The sequence below is a fragment of the Vidua chalybeata genome, chromosome 3, assembly GCF_026979565.1.
Source record: "Vidua chalybeata isolate OUT-0048 chromosome 3, bVidCha1 merged haplotype, whole genome shotgun sequence".
In the NCBI taxonomy this organism is placed as follows: domain Eukaryota; kingdom Metazoa; phylum Chordata; class Aves; order Passeriformes; family Viduidae; genus Vidua; species Vidua chalybeata.
The window spans coordinates 24,730,126-24,751,286 of NC_071532.1; the positions used below are offsets into that span (position 1 = coordinate 24,730,126).

General features: G+C 40.0%; 1 protein-coding gene across 12 annotated transcripts in view; it reads left to right on the forward strand.

Annotated features, from left to right (window-relative positions):
- Nucleotides 1-20,489, forward strand: part of USH2A (usherin) — a 374,435-nt gene extending 353,946 nt beyond the window's left edge. For 4 of the 12 annotated variants that reach the window (XM_053936908.1, XM_053936907.1, XM_053936912.1 and 1 more), the window contains 8 exons: nucleotides 4,315-4,524; nucleotides 5,697-5,935; nucleotides 6,513-6,730; nucleotides 8,646-8,822; nucleotides 9,802-9,885; nucleotides 11,381-11,625; nucleotides 13,804-14,034; nucleotides 20,257-20,489. In XM_053936908.1, coding sequence (XP_053792883.1) covers nucleotides 4,315-4,524; nucleotides 5,697-5,935; nucleotides 6,513-6,730; nucleotides 8,646-8,822; nucleotides 9,802-9,885; nucleotides 11,381-11,625; nucleotides 13,804-14,034; nucleotides 20,257-20,346 — 1,494 coding nt within the window. In that variant the 3' untranslated portion in view covers nucleotides 20,347-20,489. Of the gene's footprint in view, nucleotides 1-4,314; nucleotides 4,525-5,696; nucleotides 5,936-6,512; nucleotides 6,731-8,645; nucleotides 8,823-9,801; nucleotides 9,886-10,981; nucleotides 11,193-11,380; nucleotides 11,626-13,254; nucleotides 13,327-13,803; nucleotides 14,035-14,744; nucleotides 14,830-20,256 lie in introns of those variants that run through there. The other 8 variants (XM_053936916.1, XM_053936910.1, XM_053936909.1 and 5 more) reach the window with 8 other exon arrangements.
- Nucleotides 20,490-21,161: the final 672 nt, after the last annotated feature.

The window sequence follows — 21,161 nt, forward strand, 5'->3', positions numbered from 1 at the left end:
TTATACCAATTTATAAAGACTGTTTGTGACCCCAAAAAGCTTTTTACAAATGCCTAAATAGTGAAATTTCAGTTTAACCAGGCTAGCCAGGCAACAGCTTCCATGAATGCTTAGTGGCAACTTTTGAGAAGCCATGACCTCTGATTTTAAAGACACTGCTTGTTGTGGTTTCTGTTGCCATGCTGCCCCATTTTTTCCTGAAAAAAAAAGTGGCTAAACACCAGCATTTCCATCTACAGTCAGTTCTGTGGATTTACTGCCCTGGGTTTCCAAATACTGACCAGGATTTACTTGGACAGCGATTTTCACAGGGAAATATTTTTATAACCATCCATCCTTTTACAGATGGTTGAGCAGAAGCAAAGGGAGTTAAGGGACTCCAGCTTAGGTCAGTGTAAATCTGGAATTCAGATGCTCAGAAGTCCTGTTTAGCTGTCACAGCTGTTTCAGAAGCTGGCGTTACAGACTCACAGACACCGAGGGGGTTTCTGCTGGACACATGTCGTGGCTGAGTAGCTGGTGTCTGCCCAGAAGACACGCTCAGACCATGTCTGTCTGTCAGGCCCACACAAACATGGCCATGACCTCGGCCTTTTTTTCCAGAGAGTCGGGCATGTGGCAGCATGGTGTGGACATCAACTCCCCCTTGACCTCTATAGGGAAGCATCCCAAGAACAGAGATGGATCATCCACCTGGGCATTCCCACTCCAGAGGGGCAGCAGGCCAACTGCCTCTGGTAGAGCATGTGATTGAACTTCAATTACCTGACTCTTGAATGAGTCCTTTAACCACTTAGCTGTAGTGCAGAAGGGGATGAGCACAGAGTCACAGAATCACAGAATCTTCTGAGTTGGAAGGGACCCACAAGGATCATTGAGTCCAACTCCTGGCCCTGCATAGGACACCCCAAGAGTCACACCATGTGCCTGAGAGCATTGTCCAAATGCTCCCTGAACTCTTTCTGGCTTAGTGTTGTGACCACTTCCCTGGAGAGCCTGTTCCGGTGCCCAGCCACCCTCTGGGTGCAGAACCTTTTCCTGATATCTGACCTAAAGCTCCCCTGACACCACTTTGTTCCCTTGGGTCATGTCACTCATCACCAGAAAGCAGAGATTGGTACCTGCCCCTTCACTACCCCTCATGAGGAAGCTGCAGGCCACGGTTAGGTGTCCCCCAGGCTGCACTGGATTTGGATTGTTCTTACAAGATTATTATTAAAACACCAGGCCACAATAATGATCCCAGACCTGGCAATGGGGTGACAATAAACTGCTGTGTGTGAGGACAGCACCATCAGCTCAGGAAGGGTGCTTGGAAGGGTGCTCAAGTACAAGAGGCTTTGTCATATTTTTCTCATTCAAGGAAGGAGATGAAAGTGCATCAGGAGCCAGGTAAGGAGTATCTGCATGTCACAGTAACCCACCTGCTCACACAAGCAGGACATTCCTTCCTCAGTTGGGCTCTCAATCCATAACTGTGGTGTCTGATACAAGCCAGTGCAATGGGAGGAGGGAAGGCAGCAGTGCTTTTCCAACAACATTGCTGTTGCTTTTCTGGTTTCAGCCCATTCCCAGGCTCAAAGGAACCAGAGACTCATATGCACATAATGTTCCCATTGTTCTGTGCACAATTTTCAGGGCAGGATGTGTCTTCATCTGTATTTAAGCAATTCAAAGCTGCTGGCATCCAGTAATGAAGTTCTAAATGCAGCTGTGGAAGCGAAGTCAGCACTGGGACAAGAGATAGCCTCCCCACTGTCATGATCCTACTTTCCCTGTGTTCTTCCCAGGGGTGACTCAGCTGCTCTGACAGTAGAAACATTCAGGAATTCCAAGCCTTCTGGTTTGCTCTTTTACTTCCTCCAAAATGCACATCAGTTCTGCACAAAATATAAGACCAAATGAGATAATGGGGAACAGAGTGTCCCAAGGTCAGAGGGACTCATCTCTGCTATAAATCTCCCAGTTCTGTGGCACAAGAAGACCACACACTGCTTGGGATGGGGAAGAAATCCTCACTCTGTTCTGTGACTGTGGCCTTTTCTGGCTCCTGGCCCTTTCCTACTTACAGGATCAGGCTTCTTGGGGAAGTGATCACAGCACCAAGCCTGAAAGAGCTCAAGAAGCATTTGGACAGCACTCTTGGGAATGGTCCTGTGCAGGGCCAGGAGTTGGACTCGATGATTCTTGTGGGTCCCTTCCAGCTCAGTTTGTTCTGTGATTCTGTGAATTTAGACTTCTTCCTGAAAGATGAGGTGCAGGCACAGGTAAGGGATTGATGAAGGGAGGAGTCTCCATCCAACCCTTGGTGAAGTGTTTGCTTCCCAAATGAGTTGCATCTCTCTCTCCTCCAAAATTCCTTGGCAATCCCATTCTGAAGCCGAATTCCTGTGCTACACAGGAAGGCTCTCTTCCTAACTCATCACCTTCACTTTAGCTGTGAGCAGCTTGCTCAGCAGGTCAGGCCTGACACTGTTATGCTCCATGCTCATTAAGGCCACAGCCTGGATATAACTGGAGCATTTGAGCCCAGGTAAGCACTGAGCTGGTGCCAGTGCCGCAGTCAGAGCTGCTCTTTCCATATATGTTTTATTCTTTCCACAAAGAAATATGACCCTTGAAATGAATGACTGTGGGTAAATCTTTGTAACAGCTGGAACTGAACTGAGATACAGGGTTTGACCTACTGCAGTAAAGTGAACAGAGTTTGACTTTATGAATAGTTCACAACAGAGATGTATTACTGATTCCACTGCAATGAAAGTGCTTTGGCTGAGCTTTTTATTGCAGGGCATCATCTGTACTTAGTATGGTTCTGTACGTAACTGGTGGACTCAGGCAGGATCTTTGGGTTTGTAATTGGCAGAACCACAGCCTTCAAAGCCACTTTAGTTGTTTTTATCCGTTTTCCTTCCCCAGGCTCCTTGTAAAGTGTCCTGTGTTCATGGAAATTATAATCGCAGGCTGGAAGGATTCAGGGTCAATTTTGAAGACCTCTTACTTCTACACCTCCTGTTTTTTTTCAAGATAGACATAGTCCCACCATTCCCTTCCCCAGGACCAGTGCTCAAAGTACATTGCATAAGAATGTGTTTTACTGTAGTTAGAACTGCTTGACACGAAAGCTTACTAAGGAATACTTATACTAAAAATCGCTCAGACAGTCCTCTTGTATTGCCATTTAGATCTATCATTCTGATTGATCACTATGTGGTTGGCTAATATTGAGTCTAATTTAACCCTGTATGCTCATGCATCCATCTATTCTGTCTATTGTACCTGACATTCTACAAATTACTTACTCATGCAAATGATGACCTAAGGCAACCTTTTGTGGTATTCGTGTTTAATTATACAAATGCTTTTTGATAAATAAGATTATACATCCTTCCATATGTTTATTCAGTCCTTGATGAAAGCAAAATTTAATTTTCATGCAGATTTGTTGGAGAGTGTGTTTAATAAGTGCTGAGTTTTATGTAGTCTGCAGATCACTCTGGTTTTGGGTAGCTGACAAAATCAGTAGGCATAGTTCATAGAGACATGTGGGTTTTAATCAGGCCTAATTCAAGCTGCTAATTTTTGAAATCTTGGAACTGAAGTCATTGCCTTTGTGCTCATGCAATAAAGCAAATGTTATTGTGAAAATAAATGAGAGATGCTGAATTAACTATACACTTCAGTGGGCTTTATTTATATTACAAGTTGCTGAAAATATTTCCAAATAACTTATACATTAATATTTTTAGGAGAGGGATGTTCCTGTAAAGCTCACTGGTTCTAAAGAGTAACTTGAGTTTGGCTTGTGTGATTCAGTTGAGGTGAATGCAACTTTTAAGTGTCACCCAAGGCCAGGCTGAATTCTTCAGGGCTCCCTGCATACATGAAGAAAATGTGCAGAAGGGAGAAATTGTCAGGACCAGATATGAGTATTTTTGTTCAGATATATTTGAAAACATTGTTCTTGTTGATTGCAGCTCCTCCAGGAGTCCTCTTGGCATGGTGTGATACAGACAATGGTAGAAATTCAGAGTGTGGGGATCAGGTATGAAGATGACACGGGAGCACACACTGCCTGAGACATGACTTTTGCTTCTTTTCCCTAAGTGTAGTAGTGGGAAATATTCCACTTGTCTGTTAAAAAATTACTGGGGCAACACAGGTGCTGACTGGCCATCAAGGGACATTTTCTAGGAGCGCCATTGCGCCGTGATTCACCCTGTGCCAGCAGAGCTGCAGTAGCCCCTCTGGCTAAAAGCAGATGTTTTGTAGGCTTGAGTTCTTTGCTGACAGTTTCTTTGTTTTGTGTGGAAGGTGTGGTCAGTAAATTCCGTGGGCCGGACGCCAAGCAGCTGGTCCCGGTGCCAGACAGGCCCTGCTCCTCCCGAGGGCCTGGGAGCTCCCCTCTTCAACACGGTGGCATCCACTGTGGCTGTGGTGAGCATCAGCCCCCCTCTTAAGCCTAACGGGGTGGTCAGTATCTACAGGCTGTTTTCTAATGGTACCAGAGGGACTGATGTGGTGGTGAGTATTGTCAACACTTTTTCTGTACTTCCACTTGTATTTTCTAGCTTTAACAATTTTGTTATTACAAGGTGCTACTGTTGGTCACAGACTGCCTTCCTCTCCTGGCCTCCCGTAGTTAGCTGCTCTGCAATGCACTGTCCTGTCTGTGAGCTTAAGCTGTCTACTGATTTCACATTACCCATTTATTCCTTCCAGTGCACTTGGCTGTGTCTGTGTCTGATTCAGCCAGCTCGTCCCATTGGTGCCTGCACGGCCTTCCATTTCCATTCCCTCACACCTGCCATGCTGCTGGCTCGGCTCTGGCTCTGGCTCTGGCATCAAGAAGTACCAAGTGCTTCCCTTTGCTTGCTTGACTCTCTTCTTCTTATTTTTTGCTGAACTCTGCTGAATCACATGCTGCCAAATGAGAGCAGATGTTGCCCCTTGTTGGTGTTTTCTACATATTTTTATTTCTTTGGCTTCAAAAAAGCTATACCAACAAATGACTACAGCAAAAAGGTGAAGTGGCAGTTCCTGTGAGCAGTTTCAGAGCAGGGCACTGATTCTTTTGCCAGAACTGCCAGGTCTCCCTTGCTGAGCTAAGGAAAGTTTCCTAACAGGCTTACCCAGCACAACCTCTGTTTGAATGCAGAGCAGCATTATGTTGGCTCTTGACTCAGATGTTCCTACCAGAGAGCACATTCTCCTGTCTGGGAGTGACCTGACCCACCAGACACATTGGTGTCATGCTGCCCAGCACTGTTTCCTGCATCCACATTGAGGAAACTTGTGAGATATGCATGATTATTTGCTAGCACATTTATCATGGAACTATTTTCCACATTAAGTTATTTTCTGCTTCAGTACCACTTATCCCAGTCTTCCTTTAATGGCTTTCAGCTTCTCTATTGCTGAGAATGACATTTGCAGTTGACATACGGTGGTCACAGCTCAACTGAAGATGTCCTGAGGCCACTGATGGCGTGGTCTTTTCCTTTGAAGAGTGTCCTTTAACTTCATAATGGGAGAAGAACACAGAGCTCCCATTACACAACAGCTGCATTAGTGTTAGGATTAAGGACATGTAGAATCTTCTGCCCGTCTTCTTCTGGGGTTAATTCACCTCCATAACTCTTATTTAGTACTTGTGGTGCTTGAAGCTGTGACAAGTTCCCTCTTAAATTTTACAGCTATCAGAAGGGACTGCCACCCAGCAGACAATACATGGGCTAAAACCTTTCACCACGTACTCCATTGGCGTGGAGGCCTGCACCTGTTTCAATTGTTGCAGCAAAGGACCCATGGCTGAGTTCACCACACAGCCGGCTCCGCCCTCAGAGCAGCCTCCACCGCAGATCCGCACCGTGACCTCCAGGAACGCCTCTTTCCAGTGGAGTGCCCCTCAGTCACCCAACGGCATTGTCACCAGGTAGGAGCTGCCACCCTGCTGAACCTGCACACCGTGCCTGGAGGTAGTGCCAGAACAATGTGAGCTGGAATTCCATGGCTGAGGGCACTGAACAGTTGTGGCAGTCATCCTCCTTCCTTGGCATGTTGGTGGTGACATTCCCTGTAGCCTGAACACCTTCTGGGAAGTGTTACAGTTATTGCTTTTCTCCTGAGCAGGATACTGGGGAGGATAAAGGTGGAAAGGATGAGCTGTTGTGAGTGGAGATGATTGTCTAACAGCTGTGGTTGTGTAGTGAAATAGTTGTGAGTTCAGCTGGCAGTAATGAGAGAGCTGCAATCTGGAGTTACTTAGGCAAAAATCCTGACTTGCAGAAGAGGGCAGCAAGGTAGCAGGCATCAACAGTGCGTGTGACTTACTTACCACCACAATTGCCCAGCTATCTGACAATTAGGACCAAAATCGCCAAGAGAAAAACTGGGATCAGGTCTGTTCTCTTCTCCAGTAGCCATATAGACAGCAGTTAGGACAAAATGTGGGATTGGCTTTTATGTTGTGTAGGGCCCTTCATTCATCAAAATCTCAACTTTGTTCTCAGCTACGAGCTCCACGTGTACATGGCATGTCCTCCAAACCTACAGCCAGCAGTGAAGGCTTGCAGTCCTGGCCCAACTGAGGTGAAGTACACAGGGAAAGGACAGAGTGCCAATGTGTCCAACCTGGAGCCTTACACAACTTACAATCTGCGAGTTGTGTCCTACAACTCTGTTGGCAGCAGCGCTTCCGAATGGATCGGATTCACTACAGAAAAGGAGCGTGAGTATGAGAAATGGTTCACTGAGCAGTGATGCTTGTTTCTGAGAGCCAAATTACTTCCTCACCTCTGGGAGAGAGGATGTCCCCAGAAACCTCTTCTTCCCTGTCCCTGGTCACTGCATCTCTGCTGAACATTCATTGAAATTCTGCTCTGGGGCTTAACTGCTCATTCCTTCAAAAATATTTCTTTGCTCATCATCTGATGTCACATCCTCTATCTTGGGAGCCTGGAAACCTTTTATTTTACTGAAAATGGGCAGCAAAGCTGCACAACATAAAATGTTTAAGTATTACCAGAAGGCTGATGTGTAGTAATAAATATACTGCTATAAATAATCCCTTGGCAAAGTGGAGATCTTGAAAGAGACCTGGTGATTGTTTTCAGGAACAATCTTATTGCCCTAGTTCATGCCACACTTCTTCCAGGAGTCGTAAAAGTTTTCCTTGGATGCCATCTGGATGACTGGATGCTTGTGAACACTGAAGTAAGAATTTGTTGGTGTCCAACCACTGCAGGCAGTGCTTTAAGGCCTTGTGATGGTATGCATGGAAATTAAACATGCAGGACCTGTGCCTACAGGCAGAATAGATTTTGCCATCAAAACTGAATTTGTAGTAGTCTAACATCAGCTTTTATTAAAAAGATCTATAGTGCTGTAGCCAGAGTCATTCCATAACAGATGAGATGGGCATTTTGTCTCAGTCTGTCAGGTCAGGGCAAAGACGATGTTCAATTTTTATCTCATGTCAGGATTTCAGAATCACCTTTCTAAAAATCCCTTTTGCATCATTTGATAGTTCTGCCAAGTACTTACTCAAAATCTGTGATCTAATACATCCTTAGCTGAAAATTTCAGGTGGAACAGGCCCAGATTTTCTTTAATGTTACCACTGAAAAAAACAACCCACCAAAAACAAAGGAAAAAAAATACCACAAAAAGACAACCAAACAAACAAAAGAAAAATCCCTTATGTGCAAAGCTGTGTTTTATTAAATTGCAAGTTAAAAGGCTGGAAAATTATTATGAACTTTTAAATGGAGAAAATTCATAAGGAACTGGTGAGACACATAGAAGAAAAGGATTTGAAAACAATTTTTAATCCCCCACCCACTAGGTCTAAAGTCCTCTTCTTTCAGTCTTGCTTTTCTTGCCTTGATGACCTCTTCACACCAGGTTTCCAGAGTCTCTCTGACTGCTTCCTCTTGCCTCGAAGGCTTGCTTTAGTGACAGCGGGCAATTAGCAGCAAAATGCAGCTGGACAGCAGCTTTCTTATGAACAAAACAGCAAATACGGGGCAGATGGCTTAATGGCAACATCACAAGAAAGGACCACCTCAAACTTAAATTAAATTTTTTTGTGAGCAAGCTGTTGAGCCCAACTGATGAACTCTTCCTCCCTGAAGTGAGTTCTGGGTTTCTTTTCTGTCTGTCTGCCATCTGTTCTCACTTTTCTGAAACCCCATGTTTTCATGTATGCGCATGTGTTTAAGATGATCTCAGCAATTTCTTGGGGCTTGCAAAAGAACCCTTTTCATAGCAGTTCCCACAGCCCAGCCTGCTGCAGTCAGGCTTGCACAATCTCCTGTGTCTCCCTGTCCTCTGCCTTAAGCTAGAACTTAATTTATAGAGTTTTAGTGTCAGTACCACATACACAAAGGGACTGAGTTCAATATTTGTTTTCAGGATGTATCTCTGCTTTCTCAGTGCAGAGGCTGGCATGTTACAGCAACTTTTTCTTTCCTTTTCTTTTACATGTGGATATGAAAGAGTGGGGGAGTATGTGTGGCAGAGAGCTTGTATCCTAGAGGATCTCTGTCTCTTTGCTGTATAACTCAGTTATCTAATCACTTCTAGCCTATTGTCTAGAAATTTACAGAATTCACAGAATTGAGCTCCTTTTCCTTGTTCTGCAGCACCTCGGTACATGACTCCATTCTCCGTGGCCAGCAATTTATCCATCATCCACATTGACTGGAGCCGCACCTTTGTGTTGAACGGGCGCCTGAAGGAGTACGCGCTGACGGAGAGCGGGCAGCGCATCTACAGCGGCTTCGACACTGAGCTCTACTTGCCAAGGACATCTGACAAAAGTCAGTTTCCTACAGCTTCCTCTCTGGGAGAGTCTGTTGAGCAAAATTAATAGTATTGTATGCTGAACTTTAAAAAAAAAATTCTCCATTGCAATTCCAAGCTAAGACCAAAGGAGCATACAGGCACACCAAAATGTATCTAAGCAAATCCTTGAAAAAAAATCCATAGAGCTAAGCTTTCTCTTAAACATTATACCAGACTGGGTGAGACTGTTTTGATTCACAGTGAGGGTCAATCTTTCCCAAATCCTGGAGCTGTGTTGCAATTCCATCCTTCAGGGCTACGGTCGGGGAAATGCATAGAAATCTTCAGATTCAGGAAAGACTTGAGCTTGACTTTTTATTTGAATCAAATTAAGTCAGTAGCTCTGAGGTCTTAGCTCAGAAACAGCCATGTTTTGAAATACAGTTTCATTTTATTAATTTGCAATCTTTAAAATAAAAGCATCAACAGGGGAATAAAAAGGAAAAGAAAAAGCAGCAAGAAAAATGTTTTCTGTTTTTATGACATTGGGATTTTGTATGTCAAATAATTTTGTAATTTATTTTTTGTCATACTGATTGCTACAATGGTACTAATACTTTCTTTATTTGTTTTTATTCAAATGTTCTTAATATGTTTGTTTTATCCATTAATGAAGTATTAGGGACTTAGGGCAAAGTGATTAAAAAATTGAAAGTTGCCAGTTACATTGGAAGAGGAAGAATTGAATACTGAAAGAGGGACATAATTTGTAGCAACATCATAGTGATGATTGCTTATGATTTGCCATGGTTCGTAGTTTAGAATTTCAATACCAATGTGTAAAGAATTGTGAAGCTCTGGTGTGGGACTCAGGTGAGCTATGATGGGTTATGTGCTATTCCTGCCTTGGTTTTTTAGACCTGGCTGTTTGTTGGTAAATAATGGTGAAAAAGCAGCACCTAAAGAATTTTTGTTTCTGCTGCTGACAGTATTTTCTAATTTTTTTTTGCTCAGCCTTTTTGTTTCAAGTGACCTGCATCACTGATGAAGGGAGTGCCATGACACCAGTCATCAAGTACAACGCTGGAGAGGGAGTTGGTAAATACATGATGAAATTACCTAGCACCTGCTCATTTGATGTGTTTGTGCTTGAAATTTGGTATTAGTGCATGCCAGGCAGGATGGCATTTCACTGCAGGAGCTTCCTTAGTGCCTTGTTTATGAGGTAGGTAGGTAGGTAGGTAGGTAGGTAGGTAGGTAGGTAGGTAGGTAGGTAATGTGCTTTCTTTGCCATGTATGGATTTCTGTTCTTTACATCACAGAATTACTGAGTCCTTTAGGATGGAAAAGACCTTTAAGATCATTGAGTCCAACCATCATAGAATCATGAAATGGTTGTGTTGGAATGGACTTTAAAGATCATCTACTTCCAAACCCCTGCCATGCAGGACAACTTCCATTAGACCAGGTTACTCAAAGCCCCATTCTGCCTGGCACTGGACACTTCTAGGGGTTGGATAATTCTCATGATTAGCCTCAGATCCTCTCCTCAGATATGTAATATTTTTTCTTTTATTTTTATCTAAGTATATTGCTCCAAAATGTTGTGCTTTTTTCTGCTAAGTTTCTTGTTTGAACTGTTTCTAACTGAATTAATGAACTGGTTTAATTAAGTTCTTTTTTGTGTAACATCTTGTTCAGCCTTTTAAAATAGATCTGCCTTATATTTGCAATTAGTCTTTACTCTGCATTTCCCTTATATCCCTTTTCATGCTTTCACTCCATTATCCTGCAGAATTTCAGGCAAGGCTGCCTTAAAGGCATTATAAAATGTTTCCAGTTGCTCTACATCCACCACCTTCCACACTCTGCCCCTTTGTTCTTATGATTGCTGCTTTTACCCAGAGTCTATTGAACACTTGAATGGTACCATGGGCAACTTGCAGAGGAGGCTTGCAAGCAAAGGTGTTGAAAATGCCTTGGCCAAGAGTTTGGTTATACATGTAGGATTCCAAATAACTAGGAAATACTGTCACTGAAATTTCTTACACTTTTGTTGTGTATAAGCAAAACCAACCAAGTGACTGGTTTGTTTTCTAGTAGGTGGGGGAAAGGAATAGTAAAATGTTTCATCTTGCTTGCTTTTGTATTAATGTATTAAAGCTTTCCTCCCTCTCTTTTGTTAACTGCACAGGCCTGTAACTACAGTTGTTCTGGAGAGAATGCCCTCTGTCTGTACCGCTCTGAAATTACTGTAGTAATTTCCACTCTTCAAGGTTACTTGGAGAATCCTTTTTTGCTCACATTCCACCACCACCACCTCCTTTTGGAAGAGCTGCTGATGCAGTGGTGATTTCCAGCCTAAGCAGCAATGCCAGAGCTTTAAGCAGGGTCTCTTGAGGGTAGTAAGTTTTTTATTGCAGCCCGCTAGCATATTGAACCATTATACCACCTTGAACATAAGTGCAAATAAGCACATGACGACAAAATTACTTAAATTTCTGCCTAATTTATTAGCGAGGAAAGGGATGGCATATTGTTAAATGCTTCTTGAAATAACTGTCCCTTTCTCCCCTAATCCCTCTTTTTACAGGTCTGATCTTGACAACACCTGGAGAGAAGGACAAAGCAGAGTCCAAACGTGCAAAATTCTACAACGAGTTGTGGTTTGCAGTGCTGATGGTAGTTCTAGGTTTGATCCTCTTGGCTATTCTTCTCTCCTTAATTCTTCAGAGGAAGGTCCACAAGCAACCCTATGCACGAGACAGGCCTCCTTTAGTTCCACTCCAGAAAAGAACATCACCAATGAGTGTGTATTCATCAGGTGAAACCCATCCGGTATGTTTGGAAAAATGCAAGCAGTGTCTTATCTATGATACCTGCCATGTCAAACGTATGTCAAACACAGACTTTTTCTTCCTACTTCCAACATTTTGTTGCACGCTTGGTTACCAAATGGAGGCTGTTTAGTGTAGGGAAAGGACTGTCTGGTTCCATATGGGCCATATCTGTGTGGGCACACAGAGTAAGGTTACAAGAGTTTAGTCCAGACAGAGCCCTGAGACACCTGATCTGCAGGCCCTGAAATGCTTCTGATGCCTAAGACAAACTTTGGATCTGGAAACTTTGGAGTCACAAAAAATGCAAAGCCACTGCTGTCACCTCATGTTAGCTGACATCTGCAATAGAGCTGAGAAGTCTTTGGCATGCTGTGAGAAGATATATGATAAAATGTGCTTTTCAGAAGAACCTTTCAGGTGTTCCCAGCTGCCTGCTGTGGATGGCTAACCAGGATCAATCTGACAGTCTTTGTCAGGTATCCAGGAGGTATGCCTGCAAAGAACAAGGCTTAAGGAGAGGCTTTATTTCTTGCCAATATCCATCTACCACCCAGCTGGACTGCTCTAGGACAAGCTGCATGCCAGGAACATTTGGAGTAGAGTGAGAGTAATCAGGCAAAAAGCTAGGGAACTTCACAAAATGCACATGTGCATTTGTGCACATGGACCCACAGTGGGACCATCAGAGCAGTGGGAGGAGGGCTGCTGGGAAGTGATAAAGAGGAAGGCTTTTTAGCCTGAGAAGTTATAACTCTGAAAAAGAATGCATAAAAAACATGTTCCATCATGTAGCAGAGTAGTAGTGCTATCCCACCCCTTGAAAAAGCAAAACAAAAGGAATATGGCAGTTGTTATGGAATTGAGAATGGGAGCAGCCATGCCTTCCATTTTCATGCTTCTTCCAGGCACAGGCTGTGAGATGATTCCTCTTGTCACTTCCCAGCTTCTTTTTCCTGTGAGCGCCATCAAGCAGCATAGTGACTCCTGCATCCTTCACGCATTCTGTTCCTTCTTGTCTCAGTGCCAAGACACTGCATCTGTGCCTCAACCAAGAAGCTCTTGGAAACAATGGGATTTCCAGTGTGCCCCTTCTCCTGGCAAAGGCTAAGAGCATAAGAAACTTTTTTTTTTAGTCTCATGGTTTTGATTCCTTTTCCTCTACAGTCTGTCATCTTGTGTTATTCCTCTTGACTTTAAAATGTCTTTGCTGTTGGCATGCCTGCACAATTCCTTTTCATGTTCCTGCTCTTTCTTTTATTTTCTCATTTTTAAAAAATTTTTTTCTTTTTCTTCTTCCAGCAGCTCATGGACTTAACAGAAAGGAAGATTTTTAGTGCAGCAATTGAAGGACTGATCTGAGAAGTTAGGACAGAGTTACTATGGAGTGGCAAAATTGCTTGTTTTACAATTGTTAGTGAGGTTGTGGCAAGCAATGCTGGCTGCTCACACAGTACTTGACCACTTAAAAATTAAATAGTGCCTGGTCTTCACCAGTTCTCCTACTCCTCCACGTCCTGCTGCACTGCTCTCCCTCACAGAGCTGTAGCTAATTCACACCCTCTGTCAGGTACACCTACACTGCAGCTTGCCCTGCCCTAATGCTTTTCCTCCCTCTCTTTAATCTCAGTTTGAAACTATTGCTGACACGTCCGATTCATCAAGCAGCGTCACTCTCAAAAGATACACGATGCACTTTGAGGTAGAGTCCTCAGCTTGCAGACTGGCCAGACGTGTGGTGTGTCAGATGACACAAGCATGCACAAAGGCATCTGACACTGCATGTTTCTCCTGATGGGTGATGATTTTTCCCCTGGTCATGAAAAGGTCTGCAAGCATCCTCTTGCTGTGCAAGTCTAGGATATCATTCTGGCAATCAAAAATCTTTGGACTTCTGCTTGTTGGTACTTTAAAAAAAAATTAGGAAGAAGAAAAAAAGAAAAAAAATGGGGAAAATTCTGGTTTAGCATTGGTGAGTTTTTTGTTTGTTTGTTTGTAATGATATGATTGTTCTACAGTGAGGAAAGGTCTGGGGTTTTTTTCTTCTGTTTATAACTGCATGATTTTGAGGCATGTTTTTTTCTGTTCCCTTCCACTCCTGCTTTGTTTCTGTTCAGCTAAATTATTTAAAACCATGCCCTTTATTTTTTTTATTTATTACTTTGTGTCTACCTCACAGGGACTGGCAGATACGAAAATTCCAGGGGCTGGTTCTCCCACGAGCAACCGCAGTTTCCGTATGGCAGCTGGGGGGAGGAGGCCGAGTCAGGGCCAGCTGAGTCGCACGTATTCCCCCGCCTCTCTCCATCGCAGTGTCAGCCAGCTGTTCAACCTCCATGACAAGAAGACTTTTGATGAATCACCTTGGGATGCCATCCTTCACAACCATCGTACTACTGGCCGTGGCTTGGTAAGGGCTCCTCCTCCTCTGGGATGCTGCTGTGCCTCACCTGCTAGAGATTTGTCTGTTCTGTTGGAATCTTGAAAAAAGGCTAAATATCATGACTTCCTGGAGATAGAGCCAAAAGGCCTAGAAGGACATGGTCATAGATTAGATCCTCAAAATTCTTCAAGTCTACTGTTCTCTTCTAGAGTTGCAGGTGATCACACACTGCTCTTACAGGATGCAAGGGATCCATGTGCATCTCTTTATGGTTTCCATTGAACTATTAACTCCATGGTTACCAAGGAAATGCACCTTGAAAAATTCCCTTCTATTTGATGTTTTTTTTTCTTTCCATGCAATTCAGCAAATGTAAATGTCTGAGGTGGGATGTCTTGGCATCCTTCACACATTTAGAGCCAGAGGCAGGAGCTTGTGTTCTAGTGACTCCTGTTCTGTTAACTGGGACTCAGGTGCTGATGAGATCTGCTCTCTGTCCTCTGCTCAGTCACAATGCAGAGATTATGTGACTGCTCAGATCTCCTGGCATGAGTGACAAATTAGTTCAAACTCTGCCCACATGGGACTAGAATAAGGTTAGGGTGGCAGGCAAAGTATTTCTCCTTTAATATAGGACAAAACTAGACAGTGTCCTTAACAGGGATCTGAACACACTGATACAAGACATGATTTTCAAGCCAAGGACAGTGATGACCTCCCTTCCTCCTTGTCACCAGGAAACAAGCTTTTTAACTTCAACCTTCCCTGACCAAATGCATGAGAAGAGCTTCAGTGGTCAGTGAGACATGAGTTTGCTTCCTAAAAAAGGTGAAAATTAAAGTTCCTAAAAAGAACCCAGAATGAGGGTGAAGGACTTATGAGATAGTAACAATATTAGATGGTTAGTGAGTGGATCTTGTCTAAAATGCAAATGAACTGGAGGATAGTGTGGCACATAAATCTAAGTAGCTTCCTCAGACTTTCACCTTCAGTGCACCAAACAGCTGAAAGAGCAGGAACATACAGGCTTACCACAGTATAGGGGGTGTTGGTTCCTTCACTGTTGAACTCATTTAGACCCCAACAGCAGGACCAAGGAAGCTGACAAGGCTTAAGAAGATAGTGATAACTCTAGGCAACACCCCTCTAGGTACAGGTTAACCTTCAGCCTGCACTCTGCAGCTCATGGACTTCCCAATTCAGTGGTGTCATGAGTCAGCCCTGCCATTGTCTCAGAGCTATCAAATCCTTGTGATTTAATTCCTTGGGGACTAACAACTCACCCAGGGTGCACCTCTCTGCTCTCATTAGCCAAAAGAACAGCTTCCTGCTGCTCAGAGGAAGCTCTTGCTCTAGAAATTACCTTGTTTAGGTTGCAACCCTCCCCCCATGCATGTTAGAACGAATTTAAAAATACTCCAGTGAGTTTCAGGAGTGGCAGAAGCCAGAAAACAAAAATTTTCATTTCCTTTTGGCAGCAGAGAACCCTCACGGCATGAACTCAGCTGCTTTATGAAATCAGCGGCTCTTCTGTCCATCAACTCCACGTTAGACATGTGTACAAAACAAATACAGAAAACTGGTTTTGTTTATGATAAATTTGAGAGAAAATTCTTAAAGGGTTTTTTTTAGAAAGTAGATTTAAGTTTGGGTGGTTTTTTTAAAATTAGTTTGGGAAAAGATTTTTTGGAGAAAAGTGGAAAAATTGTTTATTATTAGTATAAAAATGTATTAGTATTATAAGTATCTATTAGTATAAAAATTAATAATGTTAAATAATAAAATTTCTTGTTGCTTTAAAAGAGATTATAAATTTAGAAAGTTTTTTGTGGGTTTTAGTTTGGTTTATTTAGTTTTTTATTAGTTTTTTTGGTGTTGGAAATGTTGTGGTTTAGGTTTGGTTTGGTGGTTTATAGGTGTGAGTTGGTGGTTTTTTGGGTGTTTAGTTTAGAGTAGGATTAAATAGTTTTATGAAAAAAATACAGTTTAGGGAATCTTTTTGTTATAGTTAGTTAAAAATTAATTAAGAGTAAAGGAGAGTTTTGTTTTGTTGTTTGTGCTGTAGATAATATAGATTAGGAGTTGGAATGTGGAGGAGTGAGTACAGGTTTTGAAAATAAATTTTGTGGGGTTTTTGGATTTTTTTTTTTGTTTTTAGAATTAGTTATAAAGGTGTAAAATTTATTTTTGGGTTAAATAGATGAATGGGGATATAATTTAGTATTTTAAAGTTAGTTTAGGATATTTTATTTTTATTTTTATATTGTTTATTAAAATTAATAGATATTTAAGTTTAAATAAATATATATTATATATAGTATATAGTTATATAGATAATAGTAGTAATATTTAGTAAATAGTGATATTTATATATAGTTTTTATTTAATGATTAGATTTTTTAGGGATATATAGTGTGTTGGGGTTTTTTTCGTATTATTTATTATGTGTAATTTGGTTTTTGAGTAAAGATAATTTTATGAATAGGTTTGTTTTTATTTGAGGTAGAATTGATTTAAATAATTTTTAAAATAAATTTTTGATATGTATTATTGGGATTTTTTGTTTATTTTATGTAAGGGTTTAGATTGCATAGGGTTTGTTTTATTGGTGGAATTTTGGGTGTTAATTAATTAGGTGGTTTTTATTAGATGTTGTTTTTAATTTTTGAATTTTTTGTTATTTAATGTGTTTAAGGTGGTTTTTAATAGTTTATTGTATTTTTAAATTTTGTTTGTAGTTGGTGTATGGTAGGGGATGTGGTATATTTATTTGATATTCTGTTTTTTAGTTTAGGTGTTAACAAGATTGTTTTTGAAATGAGTTTTGTGTTTAATTTTTAGGGGTATTATGTTTTTAAAGCAGTTGTTTTTTAAGGTTTAGGATGGTCTTATGGGTTGTCGTGAGAGGTATAGGGTAGGTTTTTAGTTATTTTGTGATGGTTTTTATTATTGTGAGTACATAGTGTTTATTTTGGTGTAGTGTGATGTAGTTAATTTGTTAGGTTTTTTATATTTATACTGGATTATTGTTTTATTATAGGAGTTTTAATTATTAGGTTTGTTTGATGATAGTATATGTTTTATAGTTACAGATAATTTGAGAAATATTTTTTATGGTTAAATTTTTTTTTTGTTTTATATTTATTTATAGGTGGTATTTTTTGATGATTTGAGGTATTATGGGTTTATTGAGTTAGGAGTGATTTTTTGCATTGTTAATTTAAGTTTATTGTTTATATTTTTATTTTTGTAGTTTTATTTGTTTGTTGTCTTGGTATTTTTTATTAGTTTGGTTTTTGGGGGTATGGGTATTTATATGGTGGATTTTTATAGGTTTTTTTTTTTTGGTTGTGATTTTTAAATTTTTTTAGCAGTTTAAATTGGAGTTTTTAAATTTTGTTAATTAAGGTTTTTTTAGTTATTTTTATAGAGTATTGGTTATTATTTATGAATTAGTGTAGAGGTAGGTAGAGTTTTGGGATTTTTTTGGTAATGTGTAGGCTTAGTTGAATGGTTTTGAGTTTAGTAAGTTGGTTTGATTTATGTTTTTTTTAGTAGTTTTTGTAATTTGTTGTGTGGGGTTTTATATGGTTGGTTTTTATTTTTGGTTTATTTTTATAATGTGGTAATGTGATTTTTTTGTTGGCAGTTGATTGTGTAGTGGATTTTTTTTAGTTTGTGTTATTTGGTTTTGGGGTTTTTTTTGTTTATGAGAATAAAGTTTTTATTTTTAGGTTAATTTGTAATTATTTTTGAAAGTTTGGAGGGACTTAGTTTTTTAACATGGGGGTGTTGTGTGGTGAGGGTAATTTATTTGTTTTATGTGGTATTGGTGGTATGGTGGGTAGAGGGAATTTTGTTTTGAATATTTATTTTAGTATTGGCAGTTGGGGTGTTAGGAGGACATGTATTTTGATTATTTTTGAGGTGGTTCGGTTTTTTTATAGGTTGTTAATTTTTTTTTTTTTTTGAGTCTAGTTGGTTTTAGATTTTTTGTAATTTTGGTTTTAGAATTTTAGTGGTTGATTTTGAGTTTTATTAGCTATTTTTTGTTAAAGGTTTTAGGATAGATTATGGGTTTTGGTTGTAAAGTACAGCATTTTTTTAATATTTGGTTTTGATTTGATTGGGTTAAGGGTTATTGTATGAGTGATTTTTTATTTGATTTGGGTAAAGGTTTGTTGTTGTTTAGGGTTTTATTGGAAAGTGGTATTTTTGTGTGTGATTAGGTAGAGAGGGCTTATCATTTGGTTGTATTTAGGAATATCTATTTTTTAAAAGCTTATAGTGTTTAGGAAAGTTTGTGGGGTTTTTTGGTTAGTTGGTGGAGATGTTGTGGTTTTGTTGATGATATTGGTGGGAATTTGATGTTTATTTTGTTCTTTTAGGAATTGGATTTTTTGAGGTTTTTAATTTTGGGGGTTTTTGATGGTGAAAGTGGTTTTTCAGAGAATTTGGATGATTTTTTAATTTTTTTTTTTGTTTTTTTATATAATGATGTTACTGATGTATTGTAGATGTTTTGGAGTCTTTTTTACTGTAGTTTGGATGAGTTTATGGTAGGTGGTAGGATTGTGTTTTTACTTTTGAGGTAGTTGGTTTTAGGTGCATTGTATATTTTTTTATTGTAAAAATTGTGTGTCAGGGATAAAATTGGAGTTATTTTTGGATAAATGAATAAGTTTAGGAATTAGAAAGGTAATAATTTTTTTAAAGTTTAGGGATTAGAAATATATGAAGGCTATTGTTTTGAGAGATAATATGAATTTAAGTAATATGGTTACTGATTGTTTTATTTTATTATAGAGTAAGTATAATTAAAATGCAATTAGTATAGGTTTTTTATTTTTTTGATTATGGATTGGGTGTTAAAAAATGTATTGGCGATGTTAATAGTGGCATATTACTTTGTTATTTTGGATTTTAGTTTCTATTGGAGTTTTAGTATGTTTGGTATGATAGCGCTTAGTGATGGAGTTACTTTATTTAAGGTATGATAATCTATAGCTAATTTTTCTTTTAGATTTGTGTATAGGTTAAATGGGGTTGTTCAAGGGTGAGTGGTGATTTTTTTTTTTTTGCTTTTAAGTTTATGGATTATTTTGTGGATGGGGATTATGGCATTTTGAGTTGTTTTGTATTGGTGGCAGTGTACTGTCGAGGTGATAATTGGTATTTGTTGTTATTTTGTGTTTAGGAGTTTTATTGTAGATCAGTTTTTTGGTAATTTAGGTAAGGTGTTTAATTGCTTAATGCTCTTTGTTTTTTTATAGCCACTATCCCAAACGCTTGAGTTTTTTTGGGTTTTTGAAATACTTACTTTGGAGGAAATCTATGCCTAAAATGCATGGGGCTTCTGGACTAGTTACTAGTTATATAGTTATATATAGTTATATATAACTAGTTATATAGTTATATATATATAGTTATATATAGTTATATATATAGTTATATATAACTAGTTATATATATACTAGTTATAACATACTAGTTATAGGGTGTTTCTTTTATTCATTTTTAGTTATGGTCATATCAGTACATTGCTTTACAGTGTCCTGAACCCAAGACTCTGCTCCTGTGTTGCTCAGCTACTCTCTTGCAAAAAAACCCTCCTGCAATGTTTTTGAAACAGTTCTTTCTCTTTATTACACACAATAGCTTAGGAATGGTGGTTTCAAAGTTTGGTTCACCCCTTGGTCCAGCCTGCAAATCAATATAGTGAATGGCTGCAGTGGCCTAGGACACAAATCTGCAGTAACACACTAGTGCCCTCTTTATGCTATGGAAATGCTTTATTTCTCTCCTGCTTTCAACTTTCTCCTAATGCAGGAGTGCAAGTGGAAGCTCAGACATTTCCTTGGAAGCTCGAAGAACAAAATTTTATCTAAATCATGTGTGAGGCAGTTTTTACACAAAACAAAAATGTAAACATGTATTTTTTCTTTTCATGGCTCCAAGTTTGCCAGTACACTGTAACAAGCATTTTATTATTGACCATTTAGAGTAATTGAAGGGATTGATTTTATTTTTTTTTTACCTTAATGCTTATTGTGAAAATCTAATTGTCTTGGATTCAGGTGCTTGAATGCTTTAGGGTAGTATCCCAGGAGGAAAGGGAAGACATTAGAAATGCACTTATTTATCTATTTTAGAACCATTTTTAGTGGGTAGGAAGAAAGAGAAATGAAGAAATCACTTTTAGTGTGGTACAGCTTTGGCTGATATGCTTCTTTTTTCCCTTCCTTACAGTATGTAGATGAAGAAGATCTTGTCAATGTCATCAAAGGCTTCAGCACTGTCACCAAAGAGCACACCACATTCACTGACACCCACCTCTGAAGAACAAAACCAGCTTTTCTAGAAAATGGAAGTGGGTAACTTGCCAAAAGCAGCCTGCATAGCCTTTGCAGGCAGTGATAGGGCTACTGTTTCCCCACCCCTTGCCCTGGAGTTAATAGATAAAACTGGTTTTTGGGAGAAGATTGGTGGGGCGTAAGTTGGACTTTTTTTCAACATCACTTTCACTGTATAGTAAAAACTGTGTGCTAGCACTGACACCTCAGAAAGGTAAGAGAATAGTTTGACAATCCCTCAGTCATACAGTAGTAAAAGACTGTGAAGGTAGAGCCTCCTGTCTTTGTCTCTCATCCAGCTTTCCCAGCTGAGGAGGGTTGTAGAGGCAGGGGAGGGAGGGAGGGGAGCAGCATGTTCGGTAAGGAAAAGTCTTTTACATGTCGAAAAAACAGCATGTGGCTAAAAGGGGCCTGCATGGCCGAATGTCCATGTTTTCCCCTGTCCTGAGAGAACTCCACCACAAAACTGTGTTCATGCACAGGTGAATAAACAGCACTGAAGGAATTCTTACGAAGTCGTTGTAGCCTTTGTGTTCTCTCACTCCCTCTTCCTCTCCCTCTTGGTCAAGTTAAAAAACCCAACAAAACAGGTCATTAATAAATGCTGAACTCCAAGCACGCCTTTTCACTTGCTGTCACATCCTTCCTTTCTGCTTATGTAGTACTAATCCACAGGCAATAAAACTTGTTCACCATCCACAGTAAACTAGGTGCAAACAGCAAGCAGCCAGTGTGACACAGGTATGAAATACCATGTCAAGGCACTTGTAATTGAGAATTATTACACCATGACAGTAAACC